General features: G+C 39.4%; 2 protein-coding genes across 3 annotated transcripts in view; one reads left to right on the top strand and one right to left on the bottom strand.

Annotated features, from left to right (window-relative positions):
• LOC126562266 (uncharacterized) overlaps positions 1–20,775 on the top strand; it is a 472,552-nt gene that overhangs the window by 83,422 nt on the left and 368,355 nt on the right. The gene's annotated exons all lie outside the window — the stretch shown is intronic.
• LOC126560820 (uncharacterized) lies at positions 2,236–3,424 on the bottom strand. Its single transcript, XM_050216770.1, has 2 exons — positions 3,407–3,424; positions 2,236–3,144 (listed from the first exon to the last, which is right to left on the bottom strand). Exons 1-2 carry the CDS (start codon positions 3,422–3,424, stop codon positions 2,236–2,238), a joined length of 927 nt encoding a protein of 308 aa, XP_050072727.1.

Consider the following 20,775-nt stretch of genomic DNA (forward strand, 5'->3'; position numbering starts at 1 on the left):
TATTCTTACACTCTAAGCTGAATTAAGATGCAACGAAAAATGTTTGTGTTGGTGGGCATACTTTAGTGTAGTTTGTGGTAAATCTACTTTAGCTTCTACTGAATGCAAATCTACTGAATTTAAAATTGTAGTGTAAATTTGATGGTGATGATGATGGCAATTTCTGTACTTCTTTTTCAGAAATCAAAAGACAAAGATGCTACGTAAAATTTATAATTCTTTTGTTGCATGGTGGTGGTGGTGGTGGTGGTTTGGTTTTTGCTGGAAAAATTATGTTCTCATGCCGGCTATTTTTGCATCAGTCGGAAAATGGTAAATATACATGATTCTGCTATGAAAAAATTCTATTTTTGTGCATGATGGAAATTAATGTGCACGGAATAAAAACTGGGCTCATAGACTACCTAAGATATGCTCATCTTTCGGTTGGCCAGCCACCAAACATCTTCCAGGAAAATCTAACTAGGAAGTTGTAACTAAAATAATCTCCTCCATCGAAAAATAGCTCTGTCTCTAACAGCACAGTAGCTCTATATTAAGTCTTGCAGTGGTGGTTCGACCTTGATGAATCAATGAATTATTTTATTTGACAACTGGTTTGTTCACTTATAAGCATGCCTCCTAGCACTCGAAATATTGCAGTGCTAATATGTCAACATTTATGCTGTGACAATCTCGTAGAATGTAATTTAGTCACACTTTCTTGGCTGGCAGGGTAGATCTGAGGTTGAACCTCGTACTATTTTGGATGAAGCGGTCTGATGGAAATGGCGACATTGGCTCCGGTCTTCACACAGCAGAACCGAGGTATTAATCCCTTCGTAGTAATAAGTCTAATAATCATGAAATGGCAGGTCGGATCTAATAGGATATTGAGCCAAGAAGAAAAAAAAATCTGTCCTAGATGAAGCTTAAACGTTCTGTAGATTGAAATATTCATCCAACAACAGGATGGAGCGCTATGTATCATGCGAATTCGAATCGAACCCAACAATACGTGATTATATCACGTAAATTTCATCGGGCCTTCGCATTGGAGGATGATATTAGGACTACATGTTTAAACTTTAGGGACCAGCTCGAGAAGATTGCTAATAAAAATGGAAAACAGTTAGTGTAACTTTCTTTGAAAGGGCCTTGGCCCTTGTTCATAGCGAATCTCAAATTAAAACGATAATAAAGTTGTATCATTATAGTTGGTGAAGGATTCGGACTTATTTTTTATTATAGTTCTTGATTATAACGACTCGACGCCATACTCTCAGCTCTTCTTGAGCTAATTTTGTACAAATACCTCAATGCATTTTCTTTTATTTTTCTGCCATATCCCGGGAATGCTCGGTTAAGGTTTAGTATTTGCCAAAATAAATTTTCCTACCACGCCCTGTGCGAGGCCATTCATTTTCTTCGTAGCTTAATAACCTTCTTGGTCACACCGGTCATGGAATGGATTATTAAACTACCGATATCACGTTGTTGGGTAGTCAGTAATCACTACGGGGGCACGATTCGGATCGGGATTTTGTGCGAGGCTATTACATTTTATAAATTGACAAAATATGATAAGTATGAAAGGTCGAGTTGCTATCTTGTACAATAAATGAAACAAGAAAAATATTTCTAACCGCATGAAATAAAATATTTTTGTTTGTTTCTCTATTTAATTAAATTCTATGCCGTGTTCAATGCCCTTCATTGTCCAACATTAAACTTTGTTTACAATTACAATTAGAATAATTAGAACAATTAGAATAATTACTCTTTCCAAACTTTATCAGAGAACTTTTTTAGAAGTTGCAATAAATCAGCATTAAACTATCTCCAAGAAATATATTTTTTTTAATAAGTTTGAATATTTTTATTTCAAACAGCTATTACCACGTGTGACGGAATATCGATGGGATATCAAAATGAAGCTAAAACAAGACTGAATTGTTTTGGATTTTTTGATGTTTTGATGTTTTTCCACTACCACACAAGCTATCATTTCTTTGCTATATATTCGATTAAGTCAGAAACACGTTATGTTCGATATAAATATTATTATTACATTTTACCGGGGGTAACATATTGTTTACAATTATCGCCCACAGTATTCTCCCAAAAATAAAAGTTTCGGTGAAAAAAAAACGAATTTCTATGTAGCGTTACACCTTACACCTGGTTTCTCTTATTTTTCAGTATCACAACATCTTCACACCACTCCGCTTCAACTGACAACATCTTCCTTGTCCGTCAGTTGTCCGAGCACGACCCATTCGAAAGATTAAACTTGCAGAGCAACCAGTTCATCAGACCAGCCGGTGGCTTACCCTCCGACACACCATGACGATCGATATAGATGATGTTAATGGCCGGCTGGGATGAGTCCTCCCCGGGAATTACTTCATTCGCTTCGATACGCTCACTGGACAATGGTTCGAGACGCGATGGGCTCCCAGCGGTAGCTCGCTTGATCGGTCCAGACTGCTGCTGGACGAAGGTGGAAATAAACCCACCCTGATTGCCGGATGATTCCGACTGTCGCACTACGTTGGAGGTACTGGCCACGTTTGTTTGAGGCACTGGAGGACGCTGTGGTAGATACTCCTTGGAAGGTGGATTCACTGGCAGATACGTGTTTGGTGGTGGAGTCGGTGGTGGAAGGTAAGTGTTTGGCTGACAGTACGTCGTAGTGAGCAGGGAGGTTACTGTGGTCGGTTGAATTTCGATCGTTGTGGACACGCTAACTTCCGTCGAGGTAAAGGTAATGTAGAGGGTGGATGTGTCCGTTTGAGTTACCACTTCAGGAGGAAGTGTGACGAAGGACGTCGTGAACGAGGTGCTTGTAATGGGTGGAAGTGTTTGGGTCTGCGTCAGGAACGTGGAAGATACGATGGTCTTATAGTCGGTAACGGTACTGGTGCTGGGAAGCACTAGCGGACACTTGGGAGTGTTGTAGGTGTATCCTTCGTGAAAAGGTTTCGAAGGTTTTGGATAATCGTAGCCGTTGAACGCTGGTGGCGGGGTTGGTTTGGGATAATTGTAGCCATTCGAGTGTCCCTGTTGTCCTTCGGCTGCAACTGCTGTGCTTATGGCGATCAGGAAGAGCAGCAATGTTGTTGCCTGAAAGGAAAGCGAATTTGTTAAGAATTTTAAGAAATTCTAGACAAACAGCTTGACATTTAAACTATCTCATGATCCAGAAATATTTGATCTATTTATAAATTTCAGCAACGAGAACAGTATCATCGTTCTATGCTAATGTGGAAATAAAACGATTCCACAAGGCATTGAGCTACCATAAGTCATCCCTAAGAACCAGCTTTATCCGTTTATCAACAAATCTACCCTTCGAGAGCAATACTCCCAGAGCGTTACAACCTGTTTTAGGGAGTTGAAATAATTTGCAAGTCTAAATCTTTACATCACACTCAACAGACATGCTCTGCCGAAGAATTTTACGTACAAGTGTGAAAGAATACTTTTTTTCTGAGCTTTTCCAATCGAAAGAAGTGCTTGATTGATGAAACCACTGTAGGTAGGCGGATGTTTGATGAAATTTTATTGCTTTTGCGAAGCATCTGCAAATGCAAAACCAACCGGTACGTAATGCGGTGGAAGCTGTAAGATTACGGGCACAATCGCGGAAGAAGGGCCTCGTATTTCGTAAAACACTTGCCACATTTCTTTCCGAAACACTCGCACACACACACACACGCATCGCCCATTAATCTTTCCACCGGTTAAGGTTAGCCAACACATGCTGACCATCATCATCCATCATGGGGCCCGTTAGTGTCGTCAGTTTCGGTACAGAACGATTCGTCAATCTTTCCGCGCTGGTTTACTGTGGGTGTGGGCCAGGAATGTCCAACACTTGTAAGTTTTTAATCGTTGCCATTTTTGACCTACTAGCTCTTACGGTGTGGCCATTTACTGGCCACAGAATTGGAAAGTGCGGTATAATTGCTTAGGATCTTCGGTTGGTTCGTATCAGAATTGTTTAGCTTTATCCAATTTCTTACACCGAGTGTCTTAGAAAGCTATCGCAGGATTGCCCCTAATTTAGCTCTATAATTTTGATTTTTTTACGATTTTAAAATAAGAAATAAGGTCTTTCTTTGCTTTAAGGTATTGTTATAGAAAGTATTGATATGCATCTGCCTAATATTAATTAAAATCTTCACAGTATTTTGCCGTTGGTCGGAATATTTGTCTTGTTAAAATTGATTTCTTTTCCTTTTCATTTATACCTAATTTTCTCTTTTAGACGTCTTGGGTTTCTTGAACTGCAAAATCCTCTTAAGAGCTTCCAATATATTTAGGTTATGTATGATGCGTATTGCTCACATGTAGCTTATTAAATAACAATAATGCTTCTAAGAGACGGCCCGGTGGTGTAGGCGACTGCGGCGCCGGTCTTCAAACAGTAGGAAAGGGGTTAAAATCCCATCCGGACCGTCCCGCCGAAGTGAGGACTGACTAACCAACTACGTAGTATCGGCAGTCTAGAAAGCCATTTTCGATGGCCGGCAAGACCGTAGGGGTCCTTTAGCCAAGAAGAAGAATATTTCTATAATCTTGTGTATAAAAGACACTAATTATCGAAATCAATTTACTGAAGGATGATAAATATTCACAATTCTTGAACTGTAAGCAAAGTTCGTCTACTATCTTACACTTGAAAAGGAATAATTCAAGATATTTTTTATCAAATGTTTTGTTAAATTCCTTAACATTATCAAAGGGTTAGAGAATATGCAAATTAGACTTTTGATAAGTCAATTTGACAATTTTTTTCCAGGTTTTTATTATATCAGAGGTGCTAGCGATCGAACAGCTGGTTCACATTACGAAAGGAAACTTAAATGCGTGAATGTAGGCTAAACCAGACTTGGGTTTGTACGACATGACGACGGTTTTGGTTTTATTTTTTCATATTGATAAAAAAAACACTCCACACCACCTTACAAGCAATATTGCATGCTCAAAGTCATTAAAATGTACTCCTCCATGACACCCGTTCCACTAAAACAAGAGTTTGACATCTCAGGCTCAGTTCAAAAATAGTTCTCACTCAACTCCTTTTTTAGAACTTCAGCCTACAGACGGCTAGAATCGCTTTCACCAACCATCCCTTTGAATCACATTCTTATCCTACTGTTAACATTTTCAGATTACTCCCGCACTACAGGCGATCATTTCATCAAAAACAACTATAATTGTTCTAATGACTATCACTCTTTCACTCATCGACATCACAGTTTTATTTACCATTTTTGTATTATTTTGATCTAAACTGCAACCTGTAGCTGCAACACGGTTTGCCACAAAAAATCCTCCTGGACACTGTACTATTACTTCCTTTCACTATCACACACGCACACACACACACTTTCAAAGTTATCTAATATCCTGGGTCCTTTTAGATCACGCCTGCAATTGCTTTGATGCTGACAAGCGACACGTCTTGAAGCCAAAAATCAAGAGCCGAGAGCATCAAACCGTAAGTTGTCCGGCTCTTCACCAACTGAGCTGGCCAACTTGAGCCCCGGTTGGTTTTAATCATTACGCGAAGACCACCATCCAACCAGCCAAAGCCGGACTGCCAGTTGGTTTGACGGAGTGGTACCATGCCTGGTGCAATGCTACAAAATATGTGCGAATCCATTCAGTGCGTCTTTCTCTGTCCGTCATTTTCGTTTTTGTTTGCCTTACCGGCCTGTCTTCGAGTGCTACGATGCTGGAGTGTAGTCGGTGAAGGGGCATAGACTTGACTACGGTTGCAATCGGGCGTAAAATCTTCTGGCCACCCTCCTACTAACCGTGCGAGAAGAAAAGAGAAGCCTTGCTGGTGGGTTCATCGTGCGGTGCAGTAAAATTTCCACCGTCTGACAAGACTTCTAATATTTCGATTTTATTACCCATTGTTTTTTCTTGCTCTGCACTCAGATTGAAGAGAGTCTCTACTCTACCAAGCATTTTTCGTCCGAAAGGCATCTTTTGGGTTGTTCTGTCTCATAGGCGTGAAGTGGCGAAGGGTAAAAAGCCCACAGGGCAACGGAGGATGAAGTTGGTTTATAAAAATCGTCCATGTTTAGTTCCATCCACTTCCAACCCAAATCCAAATAGTTGTTTTTCACGCCCGACGGGTGGATGTGCTTTACGTTCAAGTACTGCGTGATTTATTGGTCATAATTGCAATCAAAGCTAGGGGTGGGTGTTTAAGTCTGACACTGACAGTTGGAAACGATGAATCAACGTGTGGTTTAGATATTCTCTTGTATTTAAAAAAATGCTGGAAAGCACGATAAGGTCAAAATGGGTTTCATTTTAGACGATCTAGATCCAGAAAAAAAGCGTTTAAATAAAATAAAAACATACGAATGGGAAATCTCTCTGTCAACACTGACAGAAACGTTAAAAAGCTTTACGTTCACGTTGATTTAAATTCACCGATACGACAGCCGAAATGCAGCTCAAAAATATCGTTCCCTCTCACAGATTCGCTCATCAACTTTAAGTGTGGAGTTAGCAAACACATCTGCACACCCCATGCCAGCGATTCCGTGGGATAATCAGCGTTGGATGTAAATTTGGCGCTAGGACAGATCCGTTATCAAACATTCCTATGCCCAGCCCATTGACCTTGGCCGGTGATGAAATCAATTAAAACGCCCTGCCGGATCTTCATCGCCGTCGCTTCCTTATGATGATGTTGCGCTTGCGCTGTACATCGTCGTTCAAAAATCAAACGCCCAGAACGGATGCGGTACATTAATCATGGGGCGCTATTTTTATTTCATTTTCAGAACGAACCAATTCCCGAAGCGGTCTTCAAGCGCAAGGTACTATCAGTACTAGCACGGTTTTGGGATTTTCCGTCTTACATCGTCGATTTTAGCGCTTACTGTATTCGTTTTCCAAGCAGTAAAGTGATTATTTTATTATACCGGTAACACAATTTTGCCCGTATTCTAGCGGCGGGGGGAATTGCAAAATTACTGTTTGTGGTCATTAAAAAGACTAATTTTACAAAACCGCACACTCTGTAAATGATGTGCTCCAGGGTGAGAAAAGTGTTTGTTGTTAAAAAGGGGGTTTAAAAAGGGTTGGTCATGGTTATTAAATAGCGAACTACAAACGAGGTTTATTCATATTCATGTGACCATGCTGAAATAAGATGCTACGAAATATTGGATTTTTTTTTTGTATCCATATCTAATGCTTCCCGTAGTATCGTTTACTTCCTGCCTGTGCATAGCATCAATCAAACACTAACGATGAGATCGTTGTGTGAAAAGCATCTAAGTTTGAAGAATTATGTAAGGAAATCTTTAAAAAAAATTAAGTCCATTGCAAATTCCATTTTAAAAACGAAAAGCATCCGTTTGGTTTAAAACGTAGCTTATTTGAATAAAAGACTTCAACGCACTTCACGCGACGAACCCCTTTATTGGGTAAATTTTTCTATCATTAATTTTACTTGTACCAATCTCGAAATTCAACAAGATGCATTGCTGCGCCTTAATTTGAACTTGTCCCACTTGTCTTCTTGGCGGAAATAAAGTAGCTTCTTCTACACCACGATCACACAACGGTTCACGATCGACGCGGTTTGCTTCACGCTAACCTGCAACGGTCACCACTTGATCCATAAATCAACGCAAATGTTTGCCAAATATATGCTGACGGTCGTGCCCGTTGTCGTGGTGCGGTGCGGTCAGCTAGGTTTCGTTAGAAGGTGAGAAAATGTCCCTACAGTTCGCCACAAACCAGATGACTGCAATACTGCTATGCTCTCAGTTTGTTAGTTCACCGGTGTGTATTGTGTTTATTTAATTTTTGCGCTTCTCTTCGCCACACTAGCCAACCAGCACTACTTTGACGCATAAAATCTCCCACTGATAAGATCGGCATCCCAGCAGCCAAAAGGCAACAGGCTGGCGCATAATGATTAGAAGTGATGGCGAACTTGCAGGTGCGGTTGCGATGGTGAGACTCGATAACGATTGAAGGAAAACGTACAGCCGTCAGTATAATGTCGATTTGGGATGATGGTTTTGAATGCTATTCGCGAAGGTGTTATCAATTATTAATTAGATGAGAACATTTTATTAATTATCGAATTCAGATGGATTTGTTGAGTGGCAAGAAGTGAAGATGATTGTATGATAAGAGATATGAATATTGAATATTGCTGTTTTGAGCTTCTTCGCGGTTGAAGTCAAATAAAACATAAAAATCGAGCAAGATAAAATACTGAAGAAGATCGTGTGGATGACACATTTTTCGATCTTTTGTGACTTTAATGTCATAACTTTTTATCTTTATAATTTATTTACGTTTTTTCGAGGTTGTAAAGCAAAATATGTTTCTTTTAAAAATGGAGTCTTTTTATGCTCTGATATAACAAGCACTATACTTTTGGGAAAATGTGAATCATATAGCTGTTTTGCACAAGATGTCAGATGTTAAAATATAGTAAATTGTGTCAAAAATTGACAGAAAACAACAGATGAAAATACGGTGGAAACGGCCCATTAAATAGCATACTTGAAACCTCAATAGTGCCAATAATGCACTTCAGTCGTTGAGTCTGGTCTGCAGCGTTCGATCTTTCATGGAATAGTTTCAATTTTATTTATGTTCAATGTTCTCCGAATAGCTCTATGGATGATACGTGGAAATAAATGTACGAACAGCACACAGCGGTGTTTCTATGAGCTTTAAAATGAGATCGATAATAGATCGATCATAATCTTTTGTTTAGTAAAGATTTAGTTTTAGTAAAGATAGTATAGGAGTTTGATCGCCACTTAATTCTTTTACATAATTCTTCTACCCTCTTTTTCCTGGCACTGTTAAATTAGATGCTCTTAATACGTCAGAACTGGCCAAACACTCGCCATCTCTTATAGTAACGACTTAAAGTACTCGACCCCTAAACAAGTCTGCCGATGTTATTTCCTGCGTAAAAGATTTGGGGATTGTAAAGTGACGAACCGCTCCTTCCCATGGAGAATCATCTTCATCATTTACCAAACCAGCGCACCGACGTTAATCAAATATGTTAAATCAAACACTCTGGTGCAATCTGCACGCCCGCAATGCCCTTGCATCTTTCCTGCCACTGGTTGGCTCTTCCCACCCACCCGTCCGGCCGCTCCGATCGGTGGAAATTTAATTTGACCGTCAGCTAATTTAACTGCGGCCAGTCGGTAACAATTATCTTCTCGGCTAAATAAAGCTTGAAAACAGATAAACGGGGCTAACACCACCACGATCGAGAGGGGGCATTGGTTGCAATGGAGTGCAGTGTGAAACAATACCGACCGACCGAGTCGAGTAGTCATAACTTAAGCCAGTTGAGGGTGCCCGTCCATTCATAGTCGGGAAATTCGTAAGTTGATCGTAAACATTGGAGGTTGATCTTCTGGCTGGTGGATCTAAATCCACAGTGGGTAATTACTGAGAATGAAAAGCGCGGACTGTACTGTTTATTTGAGTGTGCACGTTTAGAGCATGTCATAAAAACTAGCGGAACTCGATCAACCATTTCGTTCACATCCTTCTCTCGCACGGGCACATAAAACCATACAAAGCGCAAGACTATGCAAAGCCCATTTAATTAACACATTATTCCGTTGAACGCTCTAGCCTCTAGCAGAGACTATTAACAGTGGAATTTGTTCTATCAGTTCTATCGAAGCCTTGGCACCCTTATGTGGAACGATACCCTGGGATGGGTTTAGACCGCAAATCTTCACAAGCTGCACCATCCTGCAAGCAGTTTCCCGGGTGCGTTGGTGGAAAATTATGCTCAAAGTCGTCTTCACACCTATCGAGTGTTGACCGATTGCATTAGACTTCCCGTGAGGCTTCGGGACGGGTCCGAGGAAGGACGATTCGCTTAAAGAAACACACATACACACAAACTCCACCCGAACGGCTGGGAAAACTCCCATCAGACAGACCACGGTAGCGGTGTAGCATCCATCGTCGCATCACAAGCCGGATTTCGGCCGTCCGGGCTGTTGGACACTGGCGGTACACATCTGTCGCCGCTTGTGGGAAGAAGAATTCAGGGCGCCGGTCGAGGGGATCACCTTTCTAAAATATTCTTGCAAATTGCACCAATGGCACCAGTCACCAGTTTTTATCTGCGTTCCCTGCAGGCCGGCTGGCGGTGGTTCGAGTGGTTCATGGTCAATGGGTAGCATCGGTTGACGTTTGGGTGTGTTGCAGTTCGGTAGCTTGGAGATGATGCTTGCAGAAGCTTTAAGAAGAGCGAAGGGAAAAGCTTTGCCACCCGACTTTTAGTTGGTGATACCATTCGTGAGTAACTTTGAATATGTGACACCGAAAAAAAGCGTTACGAAATGTGATAAAGTGTTTTGTTACACTTTTAGGTAGGTTTAAGTGTTTTTAATTTTGAAATTTTAACCATTATGACATCAGCTAGTTTTATGGCAAGCAGACCTTTGTGGGGTGTGATGCAACACGTGTAGTAGTAATAGTTAGATCAGTATGCGGTTTAATTAATTCCAAACAGCAAAAATAGAATTCAAATTCGAATTTTTTCGGTTCATCTTCCCGTACGGAGTACTGACTACAGAACCAATGATACTCATCCAACTACGCGTATAACCGATTCGGTGGAGACACAAACAACAGGCCAAGATCTATCGCGGTTGTAGTGTCAAGAAGAGAAGAAAACGTACATGTTGACCAAATGTGTTGTAAGATCAACGATTTATTAATTTTGTTTGTACGATGATTCATGTATAATCACATAAGGCATCATCGTAACTTTGAACGATAATGACGGACATGAGATGTGAGATTTAAAGACAAATTGTTCAGAGAACACTTGTTTACCATGGGCTCCAAAAATTGCTGTGATACAGAAAACTCCAGCACACGACCTGCATCATATGTGGTCTTCTATGGCAGCGAGTCCAGGACAGAAGACGGCAATACGTTCGCCAATTTCGAATTGAAGGCGATAAGTACCGTGATAAGTAACAGTGAGTTTGGAGAAGGAGAACGAACAAAGAGCTAGTTGAGCTGGTTGGCGATGCAGATATCCTGACACTGGCCAAACCCGGAAGGATATGATGGTTGGAGCACGTGATGAGAATGCCTTACTCATGCCTCACCAGAAAGGAGTTCGTTATAAACTCGTTCGGCAAGAGGTTACGCTAACTGGATCAGGTGGAGCTGCCTTTGTATACAAAATATGGAAAATTAAGTGGTTCAATTCGTCGAAGAATTCTTTATGAGATGTGATGCACAAATGTTGGCTTAGCAGTATAGTCAGGCTCTCCCTTGAATATTCGCATTTTTCTTGCAATCATTTAACCGTTTTTTCTGATTGTTTAAAATCTTCGGTCCTTTTTATGTCTGACGGGTTATTTTTATATAAACTCTTCTATGTCTATATTTGGATCGGTGTTCACTTTGTAGGAATTGATCAAGCCACAAAAAGCCAGAAATGGCATGCCAAGGCCTCTTCAGGTTGGTATATCGTAGACGAAAAACAACAACTACCACATAAAGATGTTCCTTAATCTTATTTTCGCTACTGTTCGTTTGTTAAAACACAAAGGTTCTAGCGAGCCACTCAACCATTTGCCGTCTTTTCTATAAAATTAATGTTTGATTGATTTGGAGCATCTATGACTAAGCCGATGTCCGGACTGAAAATTGCTCAGGCTGTGAGTTTGGTCCCCGGAAAAAAAATTATATTTTCAGGCATATTCTGACGACTGCCCAACTCAATCAACAAACATTTTGAATTTAAAAAAAATCCCAAAGCTCACATATTTTGGTATCCAAACAGTGTGTCCCTTGTAGGAGAAAATAAAAGTTTTATTTCCTGGTGATTTTATCATTTTCAAACATACATCCAGATGCTTAAGCATCCATCGTAACGATTAAGAATATCCTGGACAAGAACGACTCTGTACTAAAAATAAACGTCCTTTAAGCTTTAAGAAGTAGTATACGACAATAGCTCAAAATGATCATTTGACGACACTTGTGGCATCTGTTTCTCTACTGTGAGCACAGGCTCGTTGGAAAAAAATTCCCGAAACAAACCAAAGCCCCAATAGAAGCAATCGACCAATAGAATTATAACATTTAAACCTCTATCGTAGGACCTTATCTAAGCATTCTGTAGCCAAGCAGCTGAAACTGATGGCAATAGTTCTTTTAATCGCCCAAAAAAAAAAAAATGCGAACATTCAATTTTACGACAGCCGTAGTTAATGTTGCTAAGCGAAACGCGGAAGCGCTGCCTGGGAAGTATAGACAATCTTCTTATGTTTTTTGGATGACGAACGTTGGATGAGCAAATCCATCAGCAATCCGTCAAATTCTCTATAATAGTTTTATTTTAATTGCCCGCCGTAGTTTGTCGCTCTTTTAAATCCGTACGTTGGAGCCACACCTCCAAACGCTTCCTGTAAGTTTTACTGCATTACGATTTACTTCGTTTAACAAAAACTTCTAAACCGATTTTAAAGATTATATTACAGGAATGTGAATCGCTAACGTTTGCATTAGCTGTTCGATTCCAACTTATTTAAGCTTACATAAAAAAAATATATATATATGGTTGATAAATACAATACATAAACAACTAAAGGTATTACTGCAAGTTCCATAATTTTCTGTTAATCCCTGTTGAAAATCTCAGAATTTACCGGACTATTGTTTATTCGCTTCAAAGCGAAAAAGCTCTTAAATTTAACCACTTTTTAAATTAAATTTAGCTTGTATTGATAAAACTTAAATTAAAAGAGATTTAAAGTTGTTTATTTATTGCCCTGTCTGGATTGCGACCGTGGCCCATGATAATAGCCGCAACGTAGCCTCTTACAAGCATTTTCAAGTCTTTATTGACACGCGTTGTCGCTTGTTTTAACGCGCCAACGTGGTTTCTTCCTTCAACGTTATGCTACGTTAACTTCTGGAACACAAATGGATGTGATTTTCTCAGACCTAAAGGCTGAGTTTCGATCGGCTGAATCATCGGTTGTGCTGGCGAAAATTATCGCTCTTGGATTCTCTGTCCCCCTTGTGAAATGGAGGTATCAAATCAGCATCGAGATGGTGAAAAATATCACTTTAATTTACTTTAAAACGCTGTATGCGGAACAAATACTTTAACATTGTGCTATCTGATTTCAGTTACCGAAATAACCGACCGGTCGGAGACATACTATACACTTACTTTAAATTTTTTGTCAGCATATGGATGTTTATGGTACCAAAACAATGTTCCTTATATTATGTTGTAAAGTCACAAAATAGATATTCTATTCCTTTCACTTTCATTTCAAACCGAAACTTTATTTGTATCAAAATATTACAGAGATCATAGCTGATTATTAAGAGTATGCTCTGTACCAATGACCATAGCCTTTAGGGATTAGTAATGAAGGATTTACTTGTCTTCACATGACAGGGGTCTTCAAATCCCATCCGGATCATTCCCCACTAGTGAGGACTGACTATCTAACTGCATCATATCAGCAAGTCTAGTAAGATATTCGCTGACCGAAGTGACCTCCGAAATTGTTAGCTAAAAGTGAAGAAAATCTAAAAAAAATACGATTAAAATAAAATTTTTGGAGATATCACTAATACGTAATGATGGATGTATTTATAAGAAGCCTTTAAGAACTACCTTTAAGAGTTAAAAAGAATAAAATCAACTACTGCAGTAAAAAATGACTGATGCCGGAACAGAAACAGGAATTGCGATGCAAGAATAGAGATTTCTGAAATCGCGTATTATCCACCAGATCCAAAGCTGCCAGGACATGTGGTTGTGAAGAAATCCTTTTTTTTGATTATGCTTGGATAAAATACTGTACGAAGCTTACGACAGTAGCATTAGCAGTATTCTTACGTCCTCAATCTACAAGCTATTGCTGGCAAGTATTAGTTCACAGCTTCCAAGGGTCTCACGGGAGAAACCGACAACTGATGTAAAGTCTAACGAACAACATCTTCCATTGTTTGCTCATTCGCAATTCTGTCAAATCGTACGGGCAATCCCCGTAGTGGCCGATGTTCCGTTAAAGTTGAATCGAATCTAATCTTAGTTATTCCTCCTGAAGAGTGGTAAACTTTTATTATGCGAAGGATAAATGTTCGCAGGAAAAAAATATTTTATTCTTTCGATTTGAATATTATTAAAAAAAAAGTTTGCTGACCAAGCAATACCGTTCAATGTGGATATTCTAGTAGAATGAATTTTATGTTCTTTTCTGGATTTCCTTTCCTATCTTCCAGCTCAATCCAGCTGCACAGGATTGATAGAATGATTCCGGTTTATTTCTCTTCCGAAACTCTCGTCTTCTTTAATCCCCCACAATGATATAACATGTCACTAAAGATGCAAATGAACGAGCATCGGCTTAATCTACCTCCGGAAGGCACCATCAACGGCCAAATGACTCACACGTATGCATAATTTGGCATCCCGGTTTAACGGGTTCACCTCCCGAAGATCGTTTTCATTCTTTTGGAACTTTTTCGTGCGGGTGTGTGTGTTTATGGTCGATATATTAGACGCCCATAATACCTGGCTCCGTTTTTGGCCGTCTGGTGCACCCTGAAGCACGATGGGTCATTCAGCACGACGATCACATATCCAGAAACAGACCGACGTTGACAATCAACTAACAATTAATATTCTCTTCTTGTGGTAGTTGAGTTCTTTTCCTTTTTGAAGAAACCGGACGCCGTTGATGCTGGGAAGTCCATTTGTGTGGCTGCAGAAAGTATCAATGATGCTGCTACACCCCTCACAGCATCAAATCATGGTCCACAACTTCACGATCGTCCCGGATATCGGACCGACAAGTTGTTTGTTTTTTTTAAAGACAAAAATAGACGAGTGAAGATGCATCGAAAGTTGAGGTGACTTAAACTTGGCGGCCATCACTGGGAACCAATCGCTAGTGGTCGATAAGACAATTTTAATGTGCTTACAACAACAACATCAGCGTGCTTTACAATTAATGACACAATGCAATTACGCCCGCTGGTTTGGTGAATAAAGCGGCACCAAAGAGAGGTTGCAAAAAGAAACGAATCCCGTCCAATGCAGGGATCATCAATCTTCTGGCACTGGAGATTAGCTGATGAACAGTGAGTAGACTGGGCTAATGGGCAGATTTTTGTTGTTGAAAATTCATGTAGAAAATACATAAAAATACGTTAGTGGAAATAATCATCAACAGAACAGAAAACATAAAAAATCCTTCAGTATGCCAGTGTCCTCGGGACAGGGCATGTCAAGAGAATGTTGACTAAGTTAAAAATTATTTTTTTTGCTAAACAAATTGAAAATCAAATGTCCGGGGTCCAATCAGATGCACTAACCGATCTGATGCTCTGAGATCAGATGTTCTAGTGCGCTGAGCGTTGATTAGAAGCTATTTCTAGTACAGTTTCTCGATAAATTCTTAGTGATCTGGACGATGTTTTCTTAATATTTTTTAAAGGACATGAGTAATTTTCAATCGTCGAAACAACCCTAACACCCCGGCTATCAATAAAACTCCATTAAATTTAGAAGAAAATAGGGAAACGATTAGTTATAACGTGTCGTGTTTAATTTGGTAGCTGTTCTGAACAGATCATAAAAATAGCTGGAACAAAATAAGAATATAATATTAACTTATATAATGGATTTAATATCTAACTAATGGTGGGATTACTCCGGATTGGATTCATTAATGCACTCCAACTCCGACGCATAAAAAGCGGATTCAACTCCTGGAAAAAGTAATCTTAGTAGAAAATTACTCCGGAGTAAGTTGAAGTTGAATCTGGAGACATCTGGACTTGAATCCGGAGTAATCTCCGATATTTAATCCGGATTGAACGGAGTGCACTGTGTAATCAACTGAAGGTTACTCCGGATTGCTCCAGAGTCTAATAAGGTTCAACCCGGAGTCTCCTGTGAATTAATCTTCGGATTCAAACCCGAAATCAAAATCGCTTCGGACTGATTCCTATGTCGTCTCCGAAAATAACCCCACCCTCCCCTCACCCTCTCTCTCTCTCTCTCTCTCTCTCTCTCTCTCTCTCTCTCTCGGTAATTGTTCCGGAGTTACTCCAGAGTAAACTCAATAACATCTCAATAACAGTCGGATAAATATGAATCCAGGAAAAACTAGAATTTACTCATCGCTACATGTAACAAAAATGATAAAAAATTCAAGTACAGTTAAACATGTTCAGACCCACCCCTCAAATAGAGGATTCTAAATCCTTAAATGTTCACAAAAACGATTTTAAAATTTTGTTCATGTTACTTCCGGAATTTTTAAATATTTTAACAAAACATTTGTGTGAGACTTGAGAATCTGAGAATTCTAAAACTTCTATCAATCTTCTCGACTGGTAGCTGCACACGGATATGGTACAGTAAAGATTAGCAATCTACAGGTTTAGAACACGGAATAGTAACCGGATTATCATATTTCTACGTCAACCGTGAGATCGTTGATCGAATAGTGCGAAATTTCGGCAAGGGCAATCATAGCCCAGGTGCTAACTAAATTAAAATCTGAAGTTTTGTATTTTACATCACGAAAATAATTTTAAAACGTTACACGTGGTAACTACTTAGCGTGTAAGTAATTGTTTAGCAAAATGGCAACGTGATTTAACCAGAGACAGTACATTGACCATTTGAAACGGTACTAAGTTGGAATAGCGGTGACATTATCCAACATTTAGCGCTTAACCGTTAAGAGAATCATCGTTGAAGTAGTGCACTAACGGATAATGCTCTCTACCAGTTGTACACCCCTGCCATAATCGGATACGGAAATTCTATAAAATCCCATGACGAATCGACATCAAGAAAAGGTTGACAAAAAACACAATGAGCGTGTTCCCTTTCAATGCCGATCAGAAGCGATTATAATGTAATGTAGTATGCTTTTTTCTACGTTTGTCGCATCAGCAGCACGCCCGACCGACCAGCTGTACGGCCGAGTGTGCCGATGATCTCCGATGTTGAAAGTAATCATAAATCAATGTCCAGCGTGTCCACGGCGTGTCCCGATGCACCAAAAAAGAAAGGTAACGATCGTCCTGTCCCGGTGTGAAGGGTGAAGGTTCCTTTCCGCTAGACCATCGCCGGACGAATCGCCGGTTTTTCGAAGGTCATCACGCACATCATTACCAACATGGTCCAACCAGGGTGAGTGTATGATCGTGAACAATTTTAATCCGTTAAATTAACTGCTTAGAGTTCAAGGGCCTAGATATGCGGACCTAAAGAGTAAAAGTGGCTTCTTCACCTGCTGATAATGCTTTAACAAAAAAAAAAAAAGGCACAAAATAGAGCTTATAGCCCTGCAATAACTCTATTATGGAAGCACCGCTTGGCACATCTTCTTTGGCGACCTTGAACCACCCATTCGTGGTGTGAACGCGGATGCGTAGTAACTTAACCGAAAGGGAATGCTAAAGAGTGCTTTAAAACTATTTCTGTCCAAAAAAAGATGAAAAATCTGTTGACATTTTAGCGGTAAGATTGATATCTTCGGTACCGCTGGAGATGGTTTATTTTTATATCGTTAAACTTGTAGAGCCTCGTTTGAGAACGGGATGGAATCTTCACAGAAACCATTAACTATTAACAGAGGAGTACGGAAGCAAATGAATTAGACGATTAAAGCACAATAAATGGTTGAAGTTGTTGAACGGTTAGGATTTAAAGTTGAAAAGATTTAGTTTTATTGCACAGTAATAAATGGTGGGGCTTTATTCAAATCAATTAGTACTGAATAATGAAGAGCAAGGAAACATTTTATTTAAAAGGCAAGGTTACTAAAATATACTTAACTGTGTTGTTTCACAAATAACGGGAAATTTATGAAAAAAATACCTTTTTGAAAAAAATCTATTGAAGTGTCAAGTTGAGCACTAAATTTCATCTGAATAATTTTGAACAATAGCAGAAGATCATCATACATAACGTAACAATGAGATTGTGAAGCTTATTTTCAACGAATTGATTCTTTTGTTTTGTAAAATTAGCTGAACATTTTGGGAAAACTATCCATTCTTTGGATAAATAATTTAATCGATTTGAAATTTTTTTTACCGTTCTGATTTTTTTTTTTAAAACATTGTTTATTTAAAACATTGTTTATTTAAAACAACTTAAAAACTAGCTAACAAAAGAATAGTGGGGTACATGTAGGGACGACGTACAGGTTTTACAAAGAACACTTAAGGATATTTTCATCAATCACAGCATTGTTGTTTCCAACAATGTGGATGATGTAGTTTGCAAACAAACGTAGGATAGGAATCCTCTTACTTATGCTAATGTGACTTAAAATAGGTAAGAGGAGGGAAGGGAAGTTGAGGTTGTGGTTTGGGACAATGGCTTCCATAGTCTGCATCAGTGTGCTCCAAGCACTAGACACCCTGGAGCACAGGGCAAACTTGTGCTCCAGAGTCTCTGTCCGGGAGCAGTATGAACAGGCTGAAGGAGTCCGATTCATCTTGTCGAGCAGCAGTCCGTGTGGAACCTTGTTGTGCACCAGCAAGTACAGCATCGAGCGTTGTTCGGATGAAAGTTTGTAGCTGGTGACATTTTTCCAAATCCATCGCCAATCCGTGGAAGGTGACTCCATAGCCACTTTGGAGTCTGGAAGTCTGTCGACCATCATTTGCCGCAAACTTTTGGTTGTCACTGTAGGTACCGGATGGTATGCGAGCTGCTGGATTACCATCCGAAGGCACGGATAAGTTGTGGCAATGGAGCCTATATTCGGGGGATTCCCAGCATAATCTATGTGCTGAGCCCCGATTTTCAGGCAACCCTGCTCTGCAACGTACCGATTCACCAGCAACGCTGTTGTGGTAATGGCGGGAATGTGAAGATTGAGTCCACCTCGGTTGCGTGGAAGGGCCAAATGGGTTAATGGGATCCGAAAACCCCCAGATCCGTCCCACAGGACACTGATAAAAATATAGTAAAATTACTTAAAACCATAATGTGAATGAATGATCATCAATTTTAAAATTCAAACAAAAAATTCTTTAAACTTTAAACAGGGATTATAAAGTTCTATGAAAGCACAGACTAGCTGTATTGCTGGAAAATAATTTTTTATCATAAAAATCATGCGTCTAGTCTGATTGAACCTTGTGGCTGATAATAATTAAGTCATAAAACTAAATAATTTGTTTATTTGTTTATTATAATTATTACAGACACGCTGTATTATTCAGGTAGTGCTACATACATGTAGTCAACACAGTATAAAATTTACTACTTGATTGCTTAATTGGAAGTGGGAGGGTAGACACTTAAAGGTACAAGCCATGCTCCCTTACAATCTTGAAAATTATGTTCATGTGTGGCAGGTCTTGACATCATGCGGATGTACCTTCAGTGTTTCCACTAGACCAAGGTCTTAGGGATTCGTTTGAAGATATCGAGTAAAAAAAACATCCCAAAATCGTCCGCCTTCCACAAAATCTACCACCGAGTTAAACAAAATTCCCGTGGAGAGCGGGCGTACTCGTGGGAAAGTGTAGGTCTCTCATAGAAGTCACCCTCAGAAGCGCTTTTTTTGTCAAATCATTCGCTATCTCATGAGCATGAGTGGAAATCCATATGAGGGAAATACAAAATGCCTTGTTAAACAGGGAGTTTAGAACTTTAAGAATTTTCTGAACGAAATATCCTGAACCCTTAACAGACCTTACAGTTTTGAGTACTTCAACAGTATCTTGTAGGTATTATATTTAACATATTTTAATGTACATTTTTAATTTATTTTTCAATTTATAACTTCTTTAGTACATTTTCACTATTTTAGTAATTTTGTTTCCTGAAAAATATCTGCACGGTGTGTGGCAATATGCAAAATATGTGTCGAATTTACTATAGCAAGAGGTCATATTTGCAAGAGTTGTGCTAAGGGCTGTGGAGTCATGATGGTCGTTATGGAGCTCTGCAACAGATTCAGAGTCAGTGCTTCGATCTTACGTCTCTGAGGCTGGCTCCAATTTCAACCTGCTGAAGCTACAAATGGGACTTCAACCCCGATCCTGCCATGTGCCATGTGGCGTGTATTGTGCCGTTTGACGTAAAAACACTTCAAAATAATACATAAAATAATAATCGCAATTTGCATGGTGCTTGCGCAGCTTGAGCTATCCGTTCTTTTTGACTCGTTACAGTGGGATTCAGTTTCGATGATGAATTGCTGCACTGTAATGTTGATCATACTTGATAATTTGGCAACAGAAGCTGAAGGGAATAAAATTCTGTTATGTTCAGCCAAGGTGTCCGTTGTGGGTCACAAAAAGGTGTCCACAACAGATGGGTTGTGGGAGAACAAAGAAAGCAATGTAGAAATTAGTCTAGAGTGATAGATTAGACTCCGAAAAACCAAACCAAATACTACTTTGAACGTCGATTTGTTCGTTTCTTTTTTTCTTTCTTTATTTTTGTACGGAAAATATGATAATTAACGCATCGCTATATATTGAAAACTACCCTTCTCTCAATCTGGCCTGAGACAAAGCTTCTGTTATGAGCAGGTCTTGTAATCGGCCACTTTAATCCTCATATTTTTCCATCCATATTTCACATGTGTGTCAGTGATTATATAAACTGAGCATAAAGTTTATTTGAAAGCTGGGAAACAGATAAGAACGAGCGCTTTAAAGATTACAGATTATTCTTACAGTAACATAAACGGCTCATTTTATTATTTAAGAAAAAAA

Source organism: Anopheles maculipalpis, chromosome 3RL, assembly GCF_943734695.1.
Source record: "Anopheles maculipalpis chromosome 3RL, idAnoMacuDA_375_x, whole genome shotgun sequence".
Taxonomy (NCBI): domain Eukaryota; kingdom Metazoa; phylum Arthropoda; class Insecta; order Diptera; family Culicidae; genus Anopheles; species Anopheles maculipalpis.